This window comes from Echinops telfairi, unplaced genomic scaffold, assembly GCF_000313985.2.
Source record: "Echinops telfairi isolate 266 unplaced genomic scaffold, ASM31398v2 ScPeMD7_31;HRSCAF=116, whole genome shotgun sequence".
Lineage (NCBI taxonomy): Eukaryota > Metazoa > Chordata > Mammalia > Afrosoricida > Tenrecidae > Echinops > Echinops telfairi.
Window position 1 is genome coordinate 59,956,169 of NW_022103928.1, and position 24,381 is coordinate 59,980,549.

At 53.1% G+C, this 24,381-nt stretch overlaps 1 protein-coding gene across 4 annotated transcripts in view; it reads right to left on the bottom strand.

The window, feature by feature from the left end:
* Positions 1-10,390: 10,390 nt before the first annotated feature.
* Positions 10,391-24,381, bottom strand: part of SRGAP3 (SLIT-ROBO Rho GTPase activating protein 3) — a 286,222-nt gene continuing 272,231 nt past the window's right edge. For 3 of the 4 annotated variants that reach the window (XM_004702263.2, XM_004702262.2, XM_045289778.1), the window contains 4 exons: positions 23,950-24,130; positions 22,625-22,774; positions 20,264-20,591; positions 10,391-15,629 (listed from right to left, as the gene is read on the bottom strand). In XM_004702263.2, coding sequence (XP_004702320.1) covers positions 15,216-15,629; positions 20,264-20,591; positions 22,625-22,774; positions 23,950-24,130 — 1,073 coding nt within the window. In that variant the 3' untranslated portion in view covers positions 10,391-15,215. The remainder of the gene's footprint in view (positions 15,630-20,263; positions 20,592-22,624; positions 22,775-23,949; positions 24,131-24,381) is intronic. The other variant, XM_045289779.1, reaches the window with a different exon arrangement.

A 24,381-nucleotide genomic window follows, 5' to 3' on the forward strand; every position in this document is an offset into this window, starting at 1 on the left:
AACATGTTTTTGTGTTTTAGTTCACTTAGCTAAATGTCTTTTTTTCCTTTTATAATATTTTAAAATTAGGATTAAAATTTGTATATTTTATACTCCAATCTTTTTAGAATTTTAAGTTTTATTGGCATGTAATTCACATATCATACAGTTCAGTTTAAGCATGTTTAAAGAGTTGTGCAATCATCACCACAATCAATTTTAGAACATTTAGGAATCCAATCCCCTCCCCTGGACCCACAGAGCCTCAGGGCAGCGCTGGGTGCTGTTCATCTCTGCTGCCAGGCCTTCCTTCCAAGGTTCAGAGAGGCTGAAGGAGCCCCCGCCCCCATAAATCTTCTCCTCCTGGCTGTCTTTCTCTCCCTTTCTGTCTTCCCAGCAGCCAGGATGTGAAGACAGAGACCCTGCTTACATTTACCTCTGGGCTGGGCAGGAGCTCCAAGCTCCTGAGGCCACAGGCAGGGCCTGAAAGACACACACACACACACACACACACACACACACACAGAGTTTCCTAATCTCACAGACAGCAAAGAGAGAACCTGACACATTTTCCAATGTCCTTTGTGTCCAAAGAACGCCCGAGGGACAGCAGGGAAAGCAAACATGAGTGACCCTTCTCAAACAAAACAGTGTAGGTACAAGAAAGATGAATGACGAAGGACATTTAAATGGGTGCTTTGATTGAAAGCCTGGCAGATCTACAATTGTAGGATGAGGAAACCAGTTTTGTGCATCTTTTTGAACAGCAAGAAGCTCAAAGTGTCTTAAACATGATTCAAGGCACTTTGGTTTACTCTGAGAGCTGCCACGCCAACCTTTCTTGGGTTTCTTCTTCAGTAATTCCCAGTATGGATTGTGAAATAAATGAAAACATGCAGTTTCTTTCCTAACAGTCTGTAAAGCCTCCATGTAGACTTCATATCAGGAATCAGGAATGTCACGTGGGACCCACTGCACTGTCCTGCTTTGGTTGGCCGAACCACAGGCACGTTTATGTTTCCAGGTCATATTTCCAACACACACAGTGAATAAGAAAGCAATGTGCGCTTTCTAGAAGGACAGCACTAGAAGAACAATACATTTTACTTCTCAAGAAAAGCAATACATTTCTCAAAGGTAACAGCTAATGATGTCAGCTTGTGGATCGGTCAGAAGGATTTGCAAAACACATTTCAGCTTGTAATGTAGTTAAAAAGCACAAGAGAAATCCGCTTTATTCTGATGATGATAAAGCAATTTAGTGTTTCCCTGTTTCAAGTACAAATAATTGTAACAGTTTAAAATGTGGCACAAACAGTAACCCAAACCCTCACCCTAACTTACACTGAGACATGGGTTCCCAAACACACTAGAGCAGTGGTTCCCAACCTTCCTAATGCCACGCGACCCTTTCATACGGTTCCTCATGTGGTGGTGACCCCCTCAACCATCACATTATTTTCGTTGCTACTTCATAACTGTCATTTTGCTACTGTGATGAATCAGGCGACCCCTCTGAAAGGGTTGTTTGACTCCCAAAGGGGTCGAGACCCACAGGTTGAGACCCACTGCAGGAGCGTTACAATCCTGGCAGTGTTTCAAGTTCACAATGTGAACAAAAAAACACTGTACACTGTTTTGATGACATCACTCAAAGTTAAATGAAGTTTTCTCTTTTCTCAAAATTAATGCTAGATTCTTCCCATAAAACAGTTGTGAATAAAAAATATATATTTTTAAGTTGTGACTGAATGAAGAATAAGTGGAGTATCTCACCGGGTACTCTGAGTAAAAAGCCTGAAAATCCCCCTAAATGACCGCATGTGTGAGAACAATGTCGCATTTCTCCTTTGCAAGTGCTTGAAGGTAATAAAAGGTTTTCACAGTCCCCAAACACTTTGGCCTACAGTAAGGGGGGATACAAAACGCTCTAGGACCCCTAAGACAGAGAGAATTTTACACATCATCTATTCAACTCTGTGCTACCGTAACCAAAGACCGAAAGACCTTTACATTGACAGACACAGCCATGTTCCCATACAGGTTGTGGATAAAAAAATAAGACAAAAACACACAAGGTGCACTGTTTCCAATGCAGGGTTAAAAGAACAATGAGTCTAACTTCTCATGAAATGCATCATAGCCCTGAAACGGCGCAGTTATCAATCAGGTGAATCAGAAAAGACTAATGTCAGAAGACATTACAATGTGTACTCTCTCTGTTCCAAACAACTTTCACGAGAAAGGTGGGTCAAGACCACGCGCCTGCCTGCCACCTAACAGGCTACCACTCGGGGGCAGCAGAGCACCAGCTGTGTGGGAGTCCAGGCTTTGCAGCGGAAAAGCACATGGGTGAGAACCTCATTCTTCATTGACGTCACCTCATCTTTTCCTGGCCCTGACCGTTTGTGAGTGCTGGCTATGCGTAGGCTTGGTGCTGGGGGTGAGGGGACCAAAAAATCGAATTCACTCCCATCCCTGCGCTCTGCAGACCAGGGCTCCTCTGTGGGTTTGCCACCCTGTGTGCTGCTGTGTGTGCTGGTGTGTGGCCACAGGGATCGCTGACGTAAGCGGGTCACTTTGGCACATCCAGCCTAAGATAGACGAGACAGAAGGAACAGATGGCCCACCTCTGAAGGAGTAGGTGCAGAGAACCTGAAGAAAGTCAGTGGCGTTCTTAAAGGCCATCAGATAGACCTGGAACTACTTATAGGCTTTTCCATTTTTGTCTGTGGCTTTCTTTTTGTTGTTATTTTGTTTTTGTTTTGTCGTTGTTGTTGTTGTTTTGTTGGTTTTGACTTCTGAGGTAGTTTCTTGTGTCAACCTGGCCGATAACACGTGGGATTAATTGAAGGGCGGAGGGATAAATGGCTTGGTGAGCCTTGCCTTTCTAGTTCTTGGGTTTCTTGCTTTCTGATGGTCAGACCAGGGTGCAGCTGCCTTAGCCAGTTCCCTGCTTTAGTTGGCAAGGGTCACTTCCTGCAAGATCTCCCTGAGGAGAGGGCACATGGACCTACCTTGATGCAGCCCTGGGTGCTGGAGCAGCCATGTGGAGACCCCTGCCAGCGCTGAGATGCTTACACGTTCACTGACTCAGCTTTCCTCCTGCAGTCAGCATCATTGTGTCTGTTTTGTGAGATGGAGGAGGACTTTGTGGACTGGTGTTGGACTAATGGGTTAATGTTGGACTTGTGGGCTTGGGCAGCACTGGGTTGGGATGCTTTCTTGATGCACACTTAACCTTTATATAAAACTCTCTCTTATACATGAGTTGCTGTGGATTTGTTTCTCTAAAGTACCCAGACTAACAACTTCCTTTGTTGTTTTGTTTGGCTTTGTCTGGGTTTTGCACTTGTTAACGTCCCTGCATGTCTATCTAGATAAGAGAGGCAGGATAAACAATTCAGAGATGAAAAGATGGTTCTGGCTGGATTACAGGAGAAGGGAAGGTGAGAGAAATGAAGGGGGAGGGAACAAGGGAATTACAAGTGAACTAAAATCAATGGAGAGAAGGGTGTAGGATGCCTAGTGGGGCTTAATCAAGGGCACTGTAGCAGCGAGGAATTACTAAACCCGAATGAAGGCCGAACATGATGGTGGGACAAGAGGAAATTAAAAGGAAATAGAGGAAAGAACTAGGAGGCAAAGGACATTTAGAGAGGTCTAAATACAGGCATGTACATATGTAAATATATTTATATATAACAAAAGGGGAATAGATCTATGTACTTATATCTATCTGTTAAGAATTAAGGTTGCAGATGGACATTGGACGTCTACTCAAGTACACCCTCAATGCAAGAACATTTTGTTCTAATAATCCAGCATTCTGTGATGCTCACCTTCCTGAAACGATCGCTGAAGACAAAATGGGTGCATAATCAAATGTGGTGAAGAAAGCTGATGGTGCCTGACTATAAAAAGATATAGCATCTGGGGTCTTAAAGGCTTGAAGATAAACAAGCCTAATGACCATCTAGCTGAGAAGCAACACAACTGACATGGAAGCACACCAGCCTGTGTGATCATGTGGTGTTGATGGGATCAGGTATCAGGCATCTAAGACCCAGAAAAAATTCATACCCCATGTGAATTGGGGGGCGTGGAGTGGAGCCCCAAAGCCCATCTGTAGACAATCGGACATCCCCTCTCAGAGGGGTCACAGGGAAGAGATGAGCCAGTCAGGGTGCAGTATAGCACTGATGAAACACACAACTTTCCTCCAGTTCTTTAATGCTTCCTGCCCCCCACTATCATGACCTCAATTCTACCTTACAAATCAGATTAGACCAGAGCATGCACGCTGCTACAAATAAGAGCCCACAACACAGGGAATCCAGGAAAGACAAACCCCTCAGTGCCAACAATGAGAATAGAGATACCAGGAGGATTTGGGGGGAAGGTGTAGGGAGAAAGGGGGAATCGATCACAAGGATCAACATGTAGCCCCCTCCCAGGGGAATGGACAGCAGAAAAGTGGGCGAAGGGGTACAGAGGACGATGTAAGATATGAAAATAATAATCTATAACTTATCAAGGGTTTGTGGGGGAGGGAGGGTGGGGGAGGGTGGGGAAAGAGGTGAGGAGCTGATACTAAGGGCTTGGGTGGAAAGAAAATGCTTTGAAAATGATGATGGGGGCATATATACAGATGTGCTTGACACAATGGATGAATGCATGGGTTGTGATGGGAGATGTAAGAGCCCTCAATAAGTGCTTAATATATTTTTTTAAATTAAAAGAATGGCAGTGGAACATTGTCTGAGATCAGCAGGCTCTCAGCATCGGACTGGGGAAAAGCTGCTTCTCAAGGGGGACTCCCCTGCCACCAAGCGGGCTGGGACGGTACCAACCCTGTCGGCAGAGCAGCCCTTTGAGTCTCCAAAGCTCTAAATTTTCACGGGAGCAGAGAGCTTTGTTGTTCTCCCTCAGAGCAGCTGGTGGGTTTTAACGGGTGACTGTAGTCAGCAGCCCAATGCTGTACCCACCACTGAGCCAGCGTGGTTCCTCCGATGGAGATAAGCTCAGGACATGGGTGGGCTGCAGCTTCTGGGACACTTATCTGCTGGTGGGACAGGACTCCAAGCAAGAGGAAACTGTCATAAATGTCCATTAGTAATCTGAAGGTGAGCTGTAAAAAGTGCGAATCCAGGAACATTTGAAATCACTAGGAATGCAGAAGAACACATAACGCTGGGCATCCAGAGACATCAACGAGCAGAAATGTGCTGGCCTGGGTCCTTCTGAATCACACAAGCCAATGCTTCACTCCGGTGAGAATGACAGATTCCAGGGGATGGACGTCGCATTTATGGCCCAAAGGGGTATTTCAAGACCTATCTTGAAGTATGATGTTTTTGTGATAGGTTAATATCTAAATGCCCACAAGGAAGGTGAGTTAATAAACTATCATTTAAATGGACACGCCCCACCGCTAAAGCCAATGATGAAGAAATTGAAGAATTCCACCAACTTGTACAATCTGTAATTGATCAAGCTGTTGACCATTTCAGAAGGCCACATAGGTCTGAACCTCACCCTGTAACCTCCTGGCCAGTGCATAACCCCTCTGTGCTATTTCCTCAGAGAGAAAGCAGGAATCTACCACCACCACCACACCTGCTGCCACTTTGCCGTGTTGTGATGGTTTGTGCGTTGCTGTGATACTGCAAGTCACGCCACTAGTGTTTGAAAGACCAGCAGGGTCACCCATGGCTTCCAGATTCAGGAAGACCTGCCTGTCCAGCTGTTCCTGAGAATCAGTGAAAATCCACAACAGAAGCTACAACTACGCCGTCTCTGCAGTTGGAAGGTGAGGCCCCTAGGCTGGAAACCACTCAACGCGCAGCATGGCAACCACCCACCCCAGACTGGAGCGTGCCAAGCACTGGGAAGAAGGTGCGGGAATGGGTAGTGCTTTGTACGTGGAGCCGCCATGGTTAGAGCAACGCAACAGCAAGGAACAGCAGCAACAGCAGTGGGAGGGAGAGCAGTGTTGAATTCGTGGGTGGTTGAGGGGATCGGTGCGTTGTTGTCATCCGTGAAAAGACTTAGAAGACAATCTGGCATGTAGTAAGTATGCCAACCGCAGCGTCTGTTATCACTCTTGATCCTACACTCTCTATACATAGGAGCACCCAGGCTCTGCTCACACAGCAGCCTGCGCTGTGTGCTTGGATGGCCTGGGCTCTTCACACTGACCATCCTTTGAAACCACCCTGGACGCAGATTGTCTTATGAGCTCCATGTTACTAAGGAAACGGAGGCTCTGAGAGGTTTCGTCACAGGCCTGCAGTCAACCAACCCATCATAGTCCTGGCTGGGCCTCACAGTCAGGTCCCAAGCTCCTGAAAATGGTCCCTGCAGTCGGGAGAGTGGCTAGCTCAAGAGAGCACGGTGGGGCAGGGGGGGTCAAGCGCTTCAGAGGCCTTTTCTCGCTATCTGGTCCTGGGACGTGGGGCAAGTCACGGTCCTCTCTGTCCCTCAGATGCCCCACCATGATGATGATGGCAACATATGCACAAAAGTGCTTGACACAATGGGTGTTGGATGGATTGTGATAAGACCTGTACAAGCCCCCAATAAAATGATTTTTTTTAAAAAAGAAGAAGAACATCCGCCTACTATAAATTTGTATGTTCTTTGGAGAGTTGGAGTCAAAAAGGGAGCCAATAGAAGGTGTTCTCAGCAAGAGTATAAGGCTGGTGCAGTGTGCAATCACCTAACCTCCTTATCTAACTTCACAAGACCAAGGGAGACTCAAGATCAACAGCTGATTCCTCTGAGGCTGAGGCGGGCCAGGCCTGCGCCCTCCAACCTGTTTCCAATTGTGACCTCAGCTGCCTTTCTCTACTTCTCCGCTGGGCTCATTAATCTCAGCACGGGCCACACAGAACTTGCCGACAATACTCAGGATTATCCAATGCATCAGAGAAGTGGCAAGCTACAATTCAGGATCAGGAATGCCTCAGGAGACAGTTCCTTGAATAGGACAGCTTCTGCAGCCCACCTCCTCTGGCCCTTGCATCTTGGCCTCACTTCTGACCTGAGGCCAGGGTTACAAAGCTCTTTCAGCGCCAATCAAGATGTGCCCAGAAGCACCTGCTTAGCTAGTGAGCTTCTTGCCCCAAACATTCCATACTCCCACTCTACGTCAGCTTGACCACCAGCCAGGAACCCACTGCCTTTCTCCCAGCTCCTGGCTCTGCCGCCACTGCGTCTCACCACCTTGGGGCATCTCTGGAGTTACAGTCTCCGTCCAGGAAATTCTCACTGCATGGTTTGAAGGGTGTCTTCCGCTCCTGGCTTTTTCTCTTAATGATAATAATTGGAATCGACTATCTTTTAAGTCTAGCACGGTGGGTCTCAACCTACCTCATGCCGCAACCCTTTCATACAGTTCCTAATATGGTGGTGACCACCCCCAACCAGAAAGTTATTTTTGTTGCTACTTCATCACTGTGATTTTGCTATTGTGATGAATCAGGCGACCCCATGTGAAAGGGTCGTTGGACCCCCCAAAGGGGTCACGACCCACAGGTTGAGAACCGCTGCATGATGGTAAAACTGACCAATGCCCTTGTAGAGTTCCACACACCTTATTTGCAAAATCCCACCCCACAGGGGTATCATGAACCTTCTTTGCGTTCTTATTTAGCACACTGTCCAATCCTGCTTGGTGGCCACGGACACCTTGTTTACATAGCCCCACCCATTTTGTGGGGCTCACAAGCCCATGCAGGGCTGGAAGGGTCACAGTAAGTGATTCTTTGTACAGCCCATAGCAACAATTATCATTTTGATGTACAGAATCAATAATAATTCCTCTCCTCAATATTGGGGTTCCCCACAAACAGATTACTGACAAAGCTATCAGAAGTTCCTGGTAAAGCAGGGGTATATAGTTGTCAGGGCAACAACGCTTACCTCTGTGCAGGCTCTTAAGGACCACAGAGTCCTGGCTGGTCAGGAAGGGCCGGACCAGCAAGTGGCACCCATGTCTCCCCTGGCAGGGAGGACGGCAGAGTAGCATCAGGTTTGGGCTCTGGTTTCCTCAGCAACGGAGGAGGGTTGTTGCCATGACTCACTCTCAGGGAAGCACACATCGCTGGTTCCGGCACCCAGTCCGCACTCGATAGTCACCAGGGCTTGGGACACAGACCTGGAGTCCGTGGTCACGTGTAAAGTCTCCATGCAGCTGCATGATTTTCTAGCGAATCTGCTAGCTATTCCAACTTTGAATCGAGTGACAGAAACAATTTCTGTTTATTCATCTTCACAGGGCTACAGAATGAAGATGTCCCTAAGCCAGCTACAGGTTGAACACGTAGCTCGACCTGGCCCGGAGACAACGCTTATGTCCCACAACATGCTGTGTTTAAAGGTGCTCCTCGCCTAGGGGCCCTGATGCCGTCAGCCAATAAATGCTCTTTTGCGTAGGCCTGCTCGGGTTGGCCATTTGGCCAGCGCAATCAACAGCATCTGTGGCAGTTACATAATCCCTGTGAACTTGAGGAAGGGGTGGAGTTTAGCCTGTCAATCAGGTCCCAGCTTGAAGACCTCATTTGGAAGCACCACAGAGATAAATAGCTCACTGGTGGCCAGACATACTCTCCCTGCTACCTATTCCTGCTGACAAGCCACATGGAGCTACACTGATGGAGCCAGAGCCCTGGAGCTGGAGAAGCCACATGGAGACCCACACCAGTGCTGAGATACTTCTACCACTACTGGATCCACAAGACTTTCCACCCACTGGCCTGTGATCTGCCTGCATTCAGCAGCATTGCATGTGCTGTGTAAGACTGAAGAGGAATTTATAGATTGAGATCTGACATATGGGCTAACATCCAACTTACGGACTTGATCTGGACTGGGGTGTTTTCTCAATATACAATTGCTCTTTGATATAAAGCTTTTCCCTATACACATGAGTCTCCCTGGATTTGCTTCTCTAGTCTACTCAGACTAACACAGCGTCTGAGAAAAAGACACCCACGAAGTGCACCGTCCACCAATGGTCTGGGCTTGGTGACTGGCGAAGCCGCCGTCGGTCACACGTCCTTCCTGTCTCTGTGGGTCTCAGACCCCAAACCAGTCACCTTGGTGTTGGCCGATTTGCGGTGTGTCCCCACAGGGTTTCTGGCGGAAGTAGATCCCCCAGCCCTTTGGGTGGGCTCGACCCATCAGCCTTTCAGTTAGCAGCGTGCATGTGCCCCACCCAGAAACTCCAGGTCACGGTATCCTGGTAGGAAAGGTTGTTGAATTGAAGCAAAGTCGATTTCAGAATTCTGGTGCGATTCTTTTTTGTCATTGGATTGTGAGCAGATAGAGGGGGGCAACTGGGTCTGATCCCCCCTGCCTCCCTGGCAGCCTACGAGGGATGTCACACCTGCCGCTAGAGTGATGGGGGCTCTCCAGCGAGCATCACTGTGAAACCAACAACCAGATGAAATGCACTGCCATGGAGTGGACGCTGACTCACAGCCACCCTGTAGGACAGGGTAGAACTGCCCCCTGTGAGTTTCCAGGCTAGGGCTCTTTCAGGAGTAGAAAGTCCCATCTGTTCTCCCTCAGAGCGGCTGGTGGTTTCAAACTGCTGATCTTGTGGTTAGCAGCCCAATGAGGGACCACTAAGCCCCTGGGGCTCCTTGAGCATTAGTGTTAGAAGCAGGAGAATCCACTGCAGACTGTCTACAGGGGTGCAGTCTCTCAGCAGGGCTCCCTGCTGGGCCAGGGACAAGCCGGAGAGCTCCACAGAGTGGAGGGGTGGTCGAGCTGGGAAGGACCATGCCCCCGGGGCTGGCTGCAGACCGCCTTCTCTGCTGCAGAAAGGGCCTCGCAGGCTCCATGCTGGACTTCAACTAAGAGCTCCACCTCCCAATCTGGATGTAATGTGTGAGTACGAGGCAAGAGACAGTGTGGAGCCCTGAAGGTGCATTGGTTCTGTTGGTCCACAGTTCGAAACCACCAGTCACACGCTGGGAGAAAGGCGGGACTTTCCAAGCCCCATGAACAATGACAGCCTCAGTGGGGGGGAGGTTCGCTATGAGTCGGTGCCAACTCGATGGCAGCGCGCGTGTGGCTTAGTTTCGCTTGGGAATGCGAGATTGTGAAGAGCACCAGTTTGGGGGTCCAAGAGCCTGCCCACCCCCACCCCCCACGTCCCAGCCTCATCCCAGCAAGCCACGGTCCCCTCGAGGGCCCTGGCCTTCACCTGGCTGGCTCAGGCTGAAGGGCATTGCAGCGCAGAGACTGGGGCAGCACACCAAATGGATTGGACAGTGGGCACCTCCTCCCTCTCACCTCTCCCAGTGCCTCCCCCCCCCCTGCAGGCCCTCCACGCCCGCCCCCTGCCCCCCCACCCCCACCCAACGTGTCACTCAGCCCTTTAAAAAGCCACCGAGGCACGTTTGAGAAAAGTTAAGCTGTTTTATTTCACAGGGTAATTCCACATCCAACCATCAGGCACCGTCAGAACACACAGCAGAGGATCCAGTCAGACGCTGCACGGGACAGGCGTTTGGTCATCAGGTGGAGAAACAGTATCCAGGAGAGGTGACACTTGTCATCACAGGGGGACAGGGAACCAGCAGTTTCCGGGGTGGGGGTTCTGATTCGCGTTTCCTGACACGATGTGGGGAGGCGTGAAATCAAACAGAATGGAACAGACAAGCCACTCTGAAGCAATCAGAAACAAACCTATTGCCAAGCCATGTAAACAGTACTCGGCTGGGCCCGGCTGGGGCAGGGACTCCAGCCAGGGAGGTCTTCCTGCACAGGAAGAGGAGAAAGTGCAGTCCAGCGGTCCTGGTTCAGGGAACAGAAGCTGTGATTTGCCCCAGGGCAGTTCACACAGAAAGGAGGGGTCGGTGAGGGGCAAGATGGCCATGCGGCCAGTCCCAAAGGACGGGACAGCAGGCCACAGGCGTGTCAACCCCAGAGAGGCTCGGAGGACTCAGAGCAGACAACCCTTCTCGCAGCTCCCCTGGGCAGTGTTGGGTCTGTGTGTGTGTGTGTGTGTGTGTGTGTGTGTGTGTATCCGTGGGGGGTGGGTTGGGGTGGGGGTGGTGCAATTCTCTGCATCTACCACTCAAAGGAGAGGAGACCCCCTCCTCCCCCAGAGAGCCAGGCGGTTGACTTGAAATGTTAGCACTAGCTCTGCATAGCAGAAAATCAGCATCCTCCCCTGGGCCCCATCGGCCTTCCCCTCCTCATCCCTTCCAAGTCCAACCGCCACGGGTAAGCCAGGCACTCTTCTCTCTGGGTGCCTCAGGAAAATGGGGCGTCTTCCCTCACGCGGAACCATCTGGATGTGTGGAAAGTTAGGACCAGCGAGGCCAAGAGGGAGAAACTCTGACGCAGCCAGTCCCTGCGGCTGGTCTTCCATGGGCCTTGTGCACAGCCGGGCGCCCAAACAGGACTGGGTCCCAGCGGGCTGCAGCCGTCACCCCTCCTGAATGAGAAGGGAAGTTACCTGACAAGGCACGCCAAGGGATACCAGCAAAGAGGGCAGCCCCCCACCTGAAGGCCCTTCTCCCCTGCCAGGCTCCCCTCCGCATACCGCACCCCACCTCTGAAGTGTTTATAAGGCAGATCTCTGCAGGGCTGGTTCCAGCTGGTGAGGAAGGTTGGCTCAGGCTCCCGTCTCCTCCCACTCCCAGCTATCCATGGTTTGGAAGCTCTTGTCCTTTGGGAATCCATTTGTCCACGGACCTCTGGACCGGCGCCCTTAGAGAACAGACCCCCGAGTCGAATTCCCAAGCCCACAATTCCCTCCAATTGTGTGCTCAGTCCAGGGTTCAAAAGGCGCTTCAAGGTGAGAAATCATTAGCACTGAAAACAGGGAAAGGCAAGAATTTTTCATGGAATCCCACAGTTCAGAGCAGCTCGTTAAGGGGAAAAGGGGAGAGTGGGTGGGGCAGGAAGCACGGCTTGTTCTCGGTTTCATCCCAGGAAGGATAGCCACTGGTCCTCTTCAGCGGCCACTGAGCCACGAGGCCCAAGAAACTGGACCAGGAATTGTCTTTGGTCAGTTTGCAAATGAACATCTTTGCTGGTTCATTCCTAAAACAGACTGAACATCGAACATCGGTTATGCAGAGAGATGAAAGGTTTGACCTCAGGGCAGGCCAAAGGTTATGGAAAGAAATCACCCTGAAGCAGATACCAACTGGCCAGCTGTTGGGGCTGGGGATGCCAAGGAGGCAAACACGGCTTCCCTTGTGTGATTGGTTAGACTGAGGACTACTAACTTGGTTACTAGTTCCCCCACACTCATTGTACAATTAGGGCTGGAGATTGTGGTTTTTGTTTGGTTGCTTTTCAACATTGATCTGTCTACTAGGTGCGAAGATTTGGTGAGTGCCACTGGCTATAATTTAACTGTAGCCTTTGTAAAAATAAAATATATAGAGAGTTTCACATTTTAACAGTTACTCTCCCGCACTGAAGCAAACACAGCAACATAAGAGTAGACTCACATAGGCAGGAGTCTGGAGGGGATGCAAATGACCCCCGGGACACTGCTGGGGAGGACAGGGGCAGAGTAACGATGGAGACATGCAGTGCTGGGGGAGGAGAGCAGGGCCAGGGGAGGGGGGGGTGGGTCCATTTGGTTCTGCATCGGGCTCAGATCTGGGGCTGGGGCAGCAGGTCCGCCACTTCCTGAAAGTGGGACCATCCACCATGTCCCCTCACAGGAAAAGTGGGTGCTCCGTGGACAGAAGGTAAGGCTCCGCTGTCATGTGCATCGATGGAAGGCGGGCCCATTGCCAGTCGGGGAAGATAAAAGGTAGTCCATCCAGAGAGAGTGTCTCACACACACCGGGCAACAGCTGGGTCAGCGCACAGGCTCCCTTCTTGTCTGGTCATCCTGGGAGCCAGCTCGGCATGATGCGGGGGACCACGACAAGGTTTACGGTCTGCTAGCATCTCTGGAGTCCAAGCTAGAAGTCTAGTATTTTGGCTGGAGAATATGGAACCCTTCCAAATAACGACTTTACCAGCTAGGCCACCCTCAGCTATCTCTGACGTCCCCGGGTCAGTCACTGCCCACCCCAAAGTCTTGCTTTCCGTAAGCTGTAAGTAGGTTACGACCTTTCTGCTCAAAAGCATTTTCCCTCGGCATTTTCCCTGATTCCCCAGGCCCTTACAGATCCGGGGAGGGCGGACTTGAGGGGCAGCAAGGCAGGCCAGATGAGACGCTGACCACTCCCTGCCGTCATTCTCTTTGTCTACAGTCTCCATTCTTCCACCCACTGCGCTGGCTCTCCCAGGCTCAAAGCTTGACCTCTAGGTCCCTCCCTATGCCAAAGGGGTATTTGCCTTTGACAGGACAAAACAGGGCCCAGCAGGTTGCAATGTTCTGGATGGGAGTGCCAGCTTCAGTGGGGGTCTGTATCGTGAGTCCCCGCCACCAGGATCTTAACTGAGCTGGTAGGGACATTCTGCTGCCCCCTTCCTACACGCCATGAGGAAGTTTCAGAATGAATGTCAGATGGTGTTTGAGCCACAGGACTGATCTCGCGAACGGAAACAACAAGCGTCTGTGCACGACGTTCCAGTTGACAAAGCTCGTTCATTCACGTCGTCTTCACCATCCTCACCTGACGGACAGGGAAAGGAGGCTCGGTGAGGTGGACGCTCCTGAGAAGCAGGGCTGGGGCTCAACCACCAGACTCTGACTCCGAATCTTAGCCCCAGACAAACCCTCGGAGCTGTCATGAGAACAGCAGAGACAAGGGGCGTCAATACGGTGGAGAGGAGACCCTAAAGGTCCCATTGGGGCCAGAGTCGCCCATGCTCTGTTATCCAGAAGCAGGTCATCTCTAGAAAAGAATAGAGCCCAAGAGGTCAAAAGAGGAAGTGCAATGGGGTCCAATGTGAGTGGCCCCAGGGAGACCTTCTTTCCAGCCAGAAGGCAGCTCCCCACTCCGTCCTCATCCCCCCAACTCATCTCTGGTGGGATAGGAGGCAGCGAGAGAGTGGGTGGGTGGGTGGGGGTAGGGATTCCCTTGCATAAACTCAATCTGCTTTGGTGGTACTTTCTAGTGAGGGACCGCCCCCCCTCCTTGGCCCTGCTCTGAGCTGGGCGGTTCAGCCGCATGCATTTCATGCAACAGGGCCCCAGCGAGAGTCCATGTGGCCTGACATGGAGTTAAATGATGGACGGGAAGCCTCCTCACCTGTGAGTTCCAAATGGACACAGTATAATTAGTAGAAAGAGGAAAAGAAAAAAACATATTCTGAAAGCGGTATAAGTTAAACCTCTATAGTTACCACAGAATTATTCTTACAGCATGTCTAGGTTTTGAAGTTTTCCACACCACGAGATACAGCTTGTTCTTCATTGTCCCCAACCACACGCAATGCTGTGCTGAGGTTGTGGGGCTTAGATTCTCATCACCCCTTTCTCGACGTCAAACACGAGGGGTCCGTGATCTGGGGTTCTTCTGGCACCAACTTCTGCCCGTGCTTTTGGGGGTACAGTTGGCCTTTGGCCTCTGGGTGGAAGGGCAGAGTCTCTGGGGGCGGACAGGGGTTGTTTTCTGGGAAGGGTTCCCCACTTTTAGGGAACAGCCTGCTTGAGGGGGACAGACTGTTCTGGAAGGCCACGACTTCTGAGAACCGAGGGAGAGTGTGTTGGTTTTGTTTCTGCAGGTTAGTGGCGTATTGCTTCGTTCGAAGTTACCGTGGGCCTCTGAACGCTCCCAGAAAAGTCCCTGCCAATCCCACCAAACCACTCAGTGGGAGACGTTTGGTGGCACGGGTCTGAGGTAAATCTAAGTTTTGTAAAAAGGAAAAGGAGATCCTATATACATTTAGCATGTGTGTGTCCAGATCTAGTATATGTATATAGATGCATAAATACACACACACACTTAGACACATACATATACAGATGTGTGTCTATATATGCATATACATAGACATGTGCATATATATGTATGCAGAGAGACTAAGTTTCCAGTGATGATCTGTGGGAGAAACCAGTCCTTAGGAAATGCTCGAGCTGAGGCTCTTCTGGTCCCTCCACTCCTTGGTGTGTGTTCTCACGTGACCTTCGGATTCACCCAGCTGCACCTGAGCTGCAGCAAATGCCTTCTGCCCCAGCTCTGCCCAGACACAGCCCCCCCCACCCCTAGGCTGGTCTGCCACTCTTTTGCCAAAGGCCAGGGCCACCCCAGGCCCTGGTGTGCCGCAGGGGCGTGGCGGTGCCGGGCCCCTCCTGCAGGTCACATGGTGCCCGACTTGTCCGCTGAGCTGCTGGGGAAGATTTTCTCCGTGGGCGTCACCGCCGGGCTGCCCATGCCTGAGCTGCTGCTGCTGCTGGACCGGTGCTGGACCACGGGCCTCACGGGCCTCACGGGGGGTGGACGCAGCTGGGCTCCGGCCAAGCGGGCAGACAGGGCGGGCTTGAAGGTGGTCATCATCTCGGTGGAGGAGCTGCTGCTGCGGCGCATGGCAGCATCGGGGTCTCGGATGACCATGGTGTGCAGGGGGCTGGCAGGCTCTGAGCTGATGGGGCCTGACGGGTTCTTCAGGGGCTCCAGCGTGTCCAGCACCACGTCCGGTGCCTGCTTGGCCGTGTTCTGCCTCTCAAGTTCCCGCAGCTCGTGCAGAGCCGTGTTCATGGTCTTCTCGATGTCCTAGGGACAGAGAGCTCTGGTCAGCACAGCCCAGAGGCAGCCTTGTGTGCTGGTTAGCTCGTTGCCTTGGGGTGGGGGTGGAGTGGGGGTGTGTATGGCATCTCATGGCTGGGATGGTCAAACACACCCCTGGGTTGTGATGGGACCAAACGCAAGAATGAAGGCGGGCTTCCATCCCTGAGCAGGGTTCTGTACTGGAAGGAGAGCTACTAAGGGCAGCCTAGGCCGCCACCCTCGGGGCAGACAGATCTGGGTTCAAAGCCTGACTCTGCTGCTTGCTTGCCATGTGACCTCGGTGAGACTGTGCCACTTCTCTGAGCCGCAGAGCCTTCCTTGACAAGGAACGTGTGTTTTATCAAAGCAACCTTCTACCGTCTCACAGCTTCCCCAGACAGGGTTTCTGAGGGAGCAGCTCTCGATGGGAGCAGACAGCCTCGTCTTTCTCCCCTGGAGCAGCTGGGGGCTTTGAACCTCCGGCCTTTCAATTAGCAGTCCAACGCTTACTGGACAGTGCCACTGGGCTGCTCAGTATAAAGCCAGTGGCCAGAGTCAGTTCAGACTCCTGGCAGCCCCACGTGTCAGGGTGGAGCTGTGCTCCGCAGGGGTTCCAATGGCTGAGTTTTCAGAAGGAGGCCTTATTCCTGAGGCATCTCTGAGTGGATATGAACCTTTGGCCTTTGGGTTAGCATCATTAACCATTCATACTACCCAGAGACCCTGGAGAAGGCAAAACCAATGACAAAAAAGATTACCAACAAGTCGGTGCCGGCTCCTGGCTACATTACAGGATAAGGCAGAATTGCCCCTGTGGGTCTCTGAGACTGTAACTCTCTCACGGAGTAGAAAGCCGTCTCTCTCCCGAGGAGCAGCTGATGGTTTCGATCTGCTAACCTTGCAGTTAGCAGCTGAACACATAGCCACAAAAGAGCAACTCACTGCCATCGAGTCTATGCTGACTCACAGCCCCCCTCCCCCCCACCAGTGGGGGTCTGAGACTGTAACTGCTGGCGGGAGCAGAAAGCCCAGTCTTTCTCCTGAGGAGCTGCTGGTGGTTTCGAACTGCCGACCATGTGGATTGGAGCCCAACCCATAACCACTATGCCACCAGGACTCTACCCAGAAAGCAAAGGACCCTAAACTGTTTAGTGAGAAGACTCCTCTCCACTTGCTGGCTCTGTGGCCGTGGGCAGGTCTAGCTGCTCTGGACCTCACCCTGTTCCCCTGGGAAAGCTCACACGCTTCCCGGGAAGCCGACATACGGAAATGGATGTGGGGAAGCCCGTGTGGGCTTTTCTGGCTCTTTGTAGCACCAGCCAGTGGTCCAGCCAGTGTTGTACAGGGGAGCCCCCACCTGAGGACCCTTCAGGGGTGTTCCTGAAGACCACTGCTGGAAGCCGCCCTCCACGGGAAGCAGCCCTTCCCAAGGCCTTCTGTGTCCTCCCTGAGCATGAATGTATTCTGCTGGCGTCGGGGGTGGGTCGGCAAACTTTTGTGATCGCAGAGCCAGCCCCGCCCCTCACAACAATGTCAAAATTATTCGAGAGCCATCAGTACGTTTTGCACACATGAAGTCAGCATGACCTGAATCCGGTCCTGTGTTTTACTTCAGAGCCCCATGTATGTACTGAAAGTTTCAAGCTGCACAGGGTTTGAGAACCCCGTGTACGGACCCCCAGGCTCATGAGATCAACAAGGCTGGACGTGGGAGACGCTCCACCAACCCTGTTCTGCACCAAGTGTTTTCTATTCTCTTCTTCCCCAGCCTGTCTGTCAAAGACACCCCCCTCCTCCCCCGAGAGTGATACCAGTGACAGCAGTCTGGGTCTCCTGTCCTGCCTTGTCCCCGCCCCTCCTGTCTTCTCGGATACTGCTGATGCTCCACTGAAGCACCATTGTTGGCTTACGCTTCCCCCAAACACTCACCTTTTGCCTCTAGACATCTGACACATTACTAAGGTACCTTTGGGGCCTTAATCCCCCCCGCAGAGTAGGTGTGGGGGATTTATGCATGAAGGGGGAGACCAAGTCCCCCTCTCTGATGGCGATGCTGTTTGCACCCACGGCAGCAGATGGCGCGACCATCAACAGCTCCACTTACATGAAGGCCTCTAATACCAGTAACTGCTCACGGTCCCCGGTGGCACTGTGGTTAAAGCGCTTAGCTGCCAACCAGAGGGTTGGTACTTTGAACCCACCAACTGCTCCCAGGGAGAAAGATGTGGCAGTGTGCTCCTTGATAATTTACAGCCTGGGAAACCCTATGGGGGCAATGGCAAATCCCCGAATCAACCACGGGTAGGACAGTAGATAATGCCACAAACAGTTATGTGATAGATGACTTGGAGGAAGGCTGGTAGTTCAAAGCCATCCCAAGATGCCTCGGAAGTCAGGCCTGGCCATCTGCTCCCTAAATATCACAGCCCCAGAAACCCTCTGTTCACAGGAGTCCACCAATGAGCCAGCGTCCACCTGACAACCACAGGCCTCTGTGTGTGTGTGTGTGTGTGTGTGCGCACGCGCGCGTGTGCACGTATGGACATCACTACTGTTTGCTGGCTCTGGGCCAGCCTGAGCTGAAAGGCAAAAACTTGAATCAAACACAGGTATCTCCCCTCCACCGCTGCCACCTCCATCCACTCTACCCTGGCAGAGGGAGGTGAGCAGCGGGGAGAAGAGGGAGCTGAGAGAGAGAGAGAGAGAGACAGAGAGAGAGAGAGAGAGACAGAGCGCGGGAGCGAGCGGCTGAGTTGTTTAGGCAGCATGTGTGTTAGTTCAGCGTGGGGATGCAGGGAGGCTGGCGCCGGGGGTGGGGGGGGTGGGGGTGGTGAGCACGGTCACTGTGCCCTGCCCCCTCCCAAATGAGAGCTTCACACGCTGCTGCCCTGCTTCTGTGGGCAGTGCTGCAGGTTCCCCAAACCACCTGTGCCACTGGGGTCTGGGCATTGCCAGGCACACTATCTACGGCATAGGCTTCCCTGTATGCCAGGTCCCCCTAGCAGCTGCACCCTCCAGGGGCTCATCGGAACAGAGGCTGAGCAGGCCGGAGGCCGACTGGAGTCTTCTTTTGGCTCCCTGAGCCCTGCGTACCCTGTGTCCCTGGACTCCCTCTGTGAAAGGCACGCTGAGTGGCAGCTACCAAGTCAGAGCGCAAATGGCTCTGCACGTGGAGACAGACACACACACTCAGCTCTGCACAGTCTAGGCTTTGGGCCGGTTCTGCAGAATATAACTGAAGCCTGGGAGATAAGGGTGCCTGCTTCCCTCTGCAGAGATGCTTGCTGAAGAACAACAGTCAAAGGTTCTCAAAAGTCCCACAGACAAGGCACTCAGCCATGTCCCATGAGCATGGCCCAGGCCTTGTGGCCTCCCCACATCACCAGTCCATGCTGTTGGGGATCTCTTGTGGAAACACTGTTCTACACTATGTGGTGACTCCTTATGGAAAGGGCATTGGGATGGGCTTCAGAGAGAATCTAGCTCGCTGATCACTTGGTGGTGGTGGGTGCTAGGGAGAGGCTTTCTGACAGGATGGCCTTCCAGAAAGAAGCAACCATCAGGTTGCCGCCTCCTCTGCTGGCCCCAAACCAAGGCCCCTCTTCAAGGATTCCTCAGGGGCAGACTGAGGAGATGGTGCCACCATCAGCCCTACAGGTACAAAGAGGCGATCTGCTGTGGGTTAAGTCATGCCTGGGTTGGGGATATTCCTTTGGGACAGTTGCTGGCCTCACCTGGAACACAGCCCACCTCTGAACCTTCGCCCCTTCCTTTCTGAGCATCTGAATATCACTCTTGATCACAGCCAGCATTCTCACCGCCCTCAAGGGCTCTGCTCCTCCCTCCCACCTGAGGTGTCACACCAAGGAGGCCCACACTACCTTTCAGAGCTGGGGCGGGGGGCGGAAAATGGAAACTTTAGGGGCAAATGGACACTTGTGCTTACATGAAGTATTTGTTTTGTTTTGTTTTGTTTTGTTTTCAAATTGCTCAGCAAGTCCTTGGGCAAGGGCATCACATCCCGGGAGAAGAGGGTTGGCAAAAAAGAGGAAGACTCTTGAAGTGGGCTGGCCCCGCGGCTACCATTGTGGAGGCCGGGGAGGACTGGGTGGCATGCATTCTGTTGGCAAACCAATTCTAACAACAACAACAACAACAACAAAGTCATGGTTCTGGTTGTTTGGCAGTGTGGCCTCGGTAGATGGCTCATTGAAATGGAAAACAACAGAAATGCTAAGCCCTGCGGAAGAGCTTTGGCGATCTTTCTTGTCTGTCCACCCTCGGGGCATCTCTCGCTCTCTCTTCCTGAGCTGATGGTCCCTGCTCTAAGTTATCAGTGAGAGGACTTCCTGTGCTTCAGGTCCGCACTGTCCCCTCAGTGCCCAGCACGGTGATGACAACCCAGAGGTGATACATAAATGCCCCCTGTGGGGGCACCTGCAGGCCAGGAATCCCCCGTCAGCTGGGGGCTGAGCTCTTCACCCTTAAGGGGGTGTACTAAGCAGTAGACAGTGGCTGGCCCCAAACCTTCAGCGGTGCATGGGCAGCGCAGCAGGGGCAGGCAGCCCTGCACTGGCATGGGCCCTGTCCCCCTATGTAGTCCGCCCCCACAGCCCTGTGGGGACCTCACTGGCCCTTACTTCTGCCAAGGCCTCGGCCTCCAGGGACTTGTGGTCCCCCAGGCTGCTGTGCCTGGTGGAGCCGCAGGAAGACCTCACGGAGTGACCCTCAGAGAGCGCCTTCTTGTCGGGGAAGTTGATGCTGCCGGCGCTCCCGAACATCGCCATCCGCCGCTTCTCTGGGCTCTCCATCCTGCCCCGGACGAGGGTCACTTTGTGCGAGCTGCTGGGGCAGGCGCTGGCGCGGGGCGGCGTGTCTATGCTGGGGCCCAGGCCGCGGGGCGGGCTGTGCGCGTCGCCCCCGCTCCGGCGCCTGGGGATGGCTGCTCCGTCCGATCGCAAACGCACTCTGCAAAGGAGCCGGGGCAGAGATCAACCCTGGGGGTCACAGACAGAGGCAGCCGGCCTCTGGCCACACCATGCACAATGGACACCACACACTCTGCTGGGGGTGTGGGGTGGGGTACAGGCAAGCCTCTTAGATTCTGCAAGGAGAGGGCTGGTCCCTAGGGGGTTGCAGTGGGGGGTGGGCAGGGGAGGCAGCTGCATTGGGGAGTTTAAGCTGCTCCACTTTGCTTACAACAGGCCATGGCAGTCCTGGCTGGCAGACAGAGCAGAGGTGCTCATTACAAAGTGGGCGTCCTCTGCATGTTGAGTCTGGGCCCACAGGATTCCACCCTGGGTCCCTTAGGGGCTGAGGACTTCCCTTAGAAGCAACCATAAGGAGTTCAGGTGGGCTTCTCTTGGGTCCCAATGAAGTGCAGAGGCTTGACTGTACCCCCCATGTCACCCAGCCCCCCACCCCACCCCAGGGACATTCATGGAGACCAGCGTGGTCACCCACCTCCAGCCAAAGTCTCCCCTCCTTGAGGCTTTTTCTGAACTTGGAGAATCTGTCTCTAAACTCTTTTTGAGATAGTTAAAGTTTACTGTGCCAACCTGGCCCATAAACACACGTGGGATCAATTGAAGGGCACAGAGAAATAAATGGCTTGGTGAACCTCGCTTTTCTAGTTCTCGGGTCTCTTGCTTTCTGATGGTTGGACCAGGGTGCAGCTGCCTTAACCAGTTCCCTGCTTCAGCTGGCAAGGCTCACTTCCTGTGAGACATCCCTGAAGTCACATGGACCTCACCCGATGCAGCCCTGGGTGCCGGAGCAGCCGTGTGGAGACCCCTGCCAGTGCTGAGATGCTCATACGCTCACTGATTTGGCTTTCCTCCTGCAGTCAGCATCACTGCGGTGTTTTGTGAGACTGAGGAGGACTGTAGATCGGTGTCGGACATATGGACTAATGTTGGACTTATGGGCTTGGACAGCACTGGGTTGGAATGCTTTCTGAACGTATACTTACCCATTCTATAAAATGTTCTATTATATACATGAGTTTCTGTGGATTTGTTTCTCTAGTCTACCCAGACTAACTCACCTTCCATGTGCTCGGATCTCTTTTGCCCTCAGTGAGCGAGAGGGGGCTGAGGTCTCTCAGCAGGGTGAACCCCGGTCCCGAGGGCTCGCTCAGGTGTATTCTGTTAACCCGGTTAGCGAACTCGCTCTTCCCACCCGGGTGTGAAAGCACCATGGACAGAGACTGACAGAGGACACACAGGAGACACCGGCACCCCCAGTGCTGGAGGAGCGGCGTTCTGGGGCTTGGTTGTGGCGGGGAACCAAGTTCATGATGGCCAGCAGCCAAGCTAAGCAAGCCCCACAGGACACAAGCAGGAGAGGGAGAGTTGGAGAGAGAAGGCAGCTGGCGAGGGAGGAGGGCAGAGTGAGCAGGGAGGAGAGGCAGGGTGGGGTGCAACCCAGCCAGAAGTCCAGGGACCACACCCTCCTCATCGGCCTGCACTGTCCCCAGCCGGGCAGACAGTGAGGCCATGCTGGAATGAGCTACCAAAGCTATGTGTTGCTGAGGCCAATTTAGAAACCAAGGCTCCTGGGGGTCTGATTAATTTACTCGGCCTGTATTGCAATTCCTATCTGGGTGGGGGGGTCACATGACTGCCTTGCTGGCAAGCACACAGGACCTTTTGAGAATCTGGGACTGCAGTGAGAAACTGCTAACTTTCCCTTTCCTCTGCCTTCTTCTTCTATTTTTAAGCCACATGGTCTGGACAAAACCTTTTCTCAGAGTGACATGCTAGAAAGGCTATGAGACAGCCTGGCCCACACCCTAATATTAGCAAATCGCCCCCACCCCCAAAAGACATTGGGGACTGACATACAGTACCTAGGGCCCATCTAGCCCAAGGCTCTTTGGGGCCAAACCCAACTAGCCCATCCCATTGTGCCCAAGATCACATCCTGTGGGGGCCCCCCCCCGCCCCCATACTGAACCCGGCATGAATAGATATGTCACTAGCAGGGGAGCGAATTCCTACCGGCCCATCACCCCCCCGAAGCCGTAGTCGGCGATGTGCTCCGTTGGGGACTGGGGATCATTCTTGGAGGAGGCCTTGTCGTCCAGCAGTGGCCCGCTGCTGGCCTCGCTGTCCGCCTTTTGGCTCAGGCTGTCCGAGAAGGCATCGTCCCTGTGGAGGACAGAGATGAATGGGGGTGGGGGTTCCCTCCAGAGGGCCCCAGGGGGTGGGGCAGCACACACCTGATGGCTCAATTGTGCTCACAGCTCTGGGGACCCATCTGCCCACTTGGTGCTCTGCCCTGGGCACAGCCTCAGTCCGTTTCTCTAGCAGAGATGTCCCTGTGTCCCCGCCCCTGCCCACCTTCTCCCTCCTCCCACCTTCTCCTGTCCCTCCTCTTGTCTTTTCCACCCTACCTAGCTGCTCGGGGCCAGGCCCAGGCTCATGGCCGGAGGTGGGATTGGAGCAATGGGGAAAAGGAGTCTGTAAGCTGAGGACTGAGTTTTTGACGGCGGAGTCTAGGGCTAAGCCAGGGAGGAAGACAAGACCTCCCTCGCCTCTGTCCCCGGGTTCTGGGCAACTAGGAGGGGGCTGGAGCTCCTTTGGGTGCCGTGACAGCCTCCTTCCACTGCCCTATCCCTCCCAGTCACTTGTCCCTGCCCTAAGAAACTGGGGACTTCAGAAGGCTGTCACGGGCCTGGTTCTGGCCTTCCCTTGACTTCCCCATGTCCCATCAAGCCTTTAGCCTCTGGTTCCTGGCCTTTGAGTCTAGCTTGGTGGCTCATTGGAGAACCGCCTGCATGGAGACTGATCAGAGCATATAGGGAGTGAGGACACAGGACCCTCGGTGGCTTTCAAATGGGAGGGACACGCTTCCCTGAGCCTTCTGCGATGCCAGGACTTTTCTTAACCTCAGACATTATCACCAAAAAATAGCGCCCTATTGACTGAAAAAAGAAGAGGGTCATTTCTATCACTCCCTTTAGAAGTCACCGCAAGGGTGGAGCATGTGAGGCAGTTTGGGAGGTGATGGGCCGGCCCTTGGCTACAGGGGCCCAGAACGGAGGAGGGATTCACTGACCACTGAAGGCTGCCATGGGTGTGAATGCCCCGGAGGCAATTGATGGTCCTAGGTGGTGGGTCAGGAGCACCTATTGCAGTCTCTCCATCTCCTGCACAGTGAGCCATTTGTGTGTTTGCAAAGCGAATCATGGTTTAAGGGGACCCAGGCATATTGTAACTGACAAGTCCAGATCGCCACGGCATACAGACCTGAACTTCTCTGCCTGAGCCCCTTCCAGACATCACTAATCTATGGTCACTTCCCCACACAGCCGCCCACTCACATGTCCTGTACAACGATGTACTGATGTGGGATGAGTCCATCCACGCCATTGTGCCGGCCTTCCCACCAGTCCTCGGAGGCCCGGTGGTACAGCAGCAGCGAGGCCCCCTTCTTGAAGGACAGCTCACGGGGGGACCGCCCCACGTAGTCAAACTTGGCGATCGCCTCGATCTGCTCCACTTCTGGAAAGAGAACACGGGAGAGGGTAGCCATGAGAACAGCCGAGGAGCAGCAGGCTTGGAACCTTTCTTGGAAGGAAGCCCTGACTTCGGCAGGGAAGGGCAAGGCAGCGAGCTTGCTGCGCACAGCTTGGGCTGGGGCTCAGGATGCCCTAATTCAAGGCTTCGGTCTGCCCTTGGCTCTGTGACCTCAAGCAAGTTCTCACACTTCTCTGGGCTTCAGTTTCTCAAAACAGAAAGTGGTAGCTGACTGC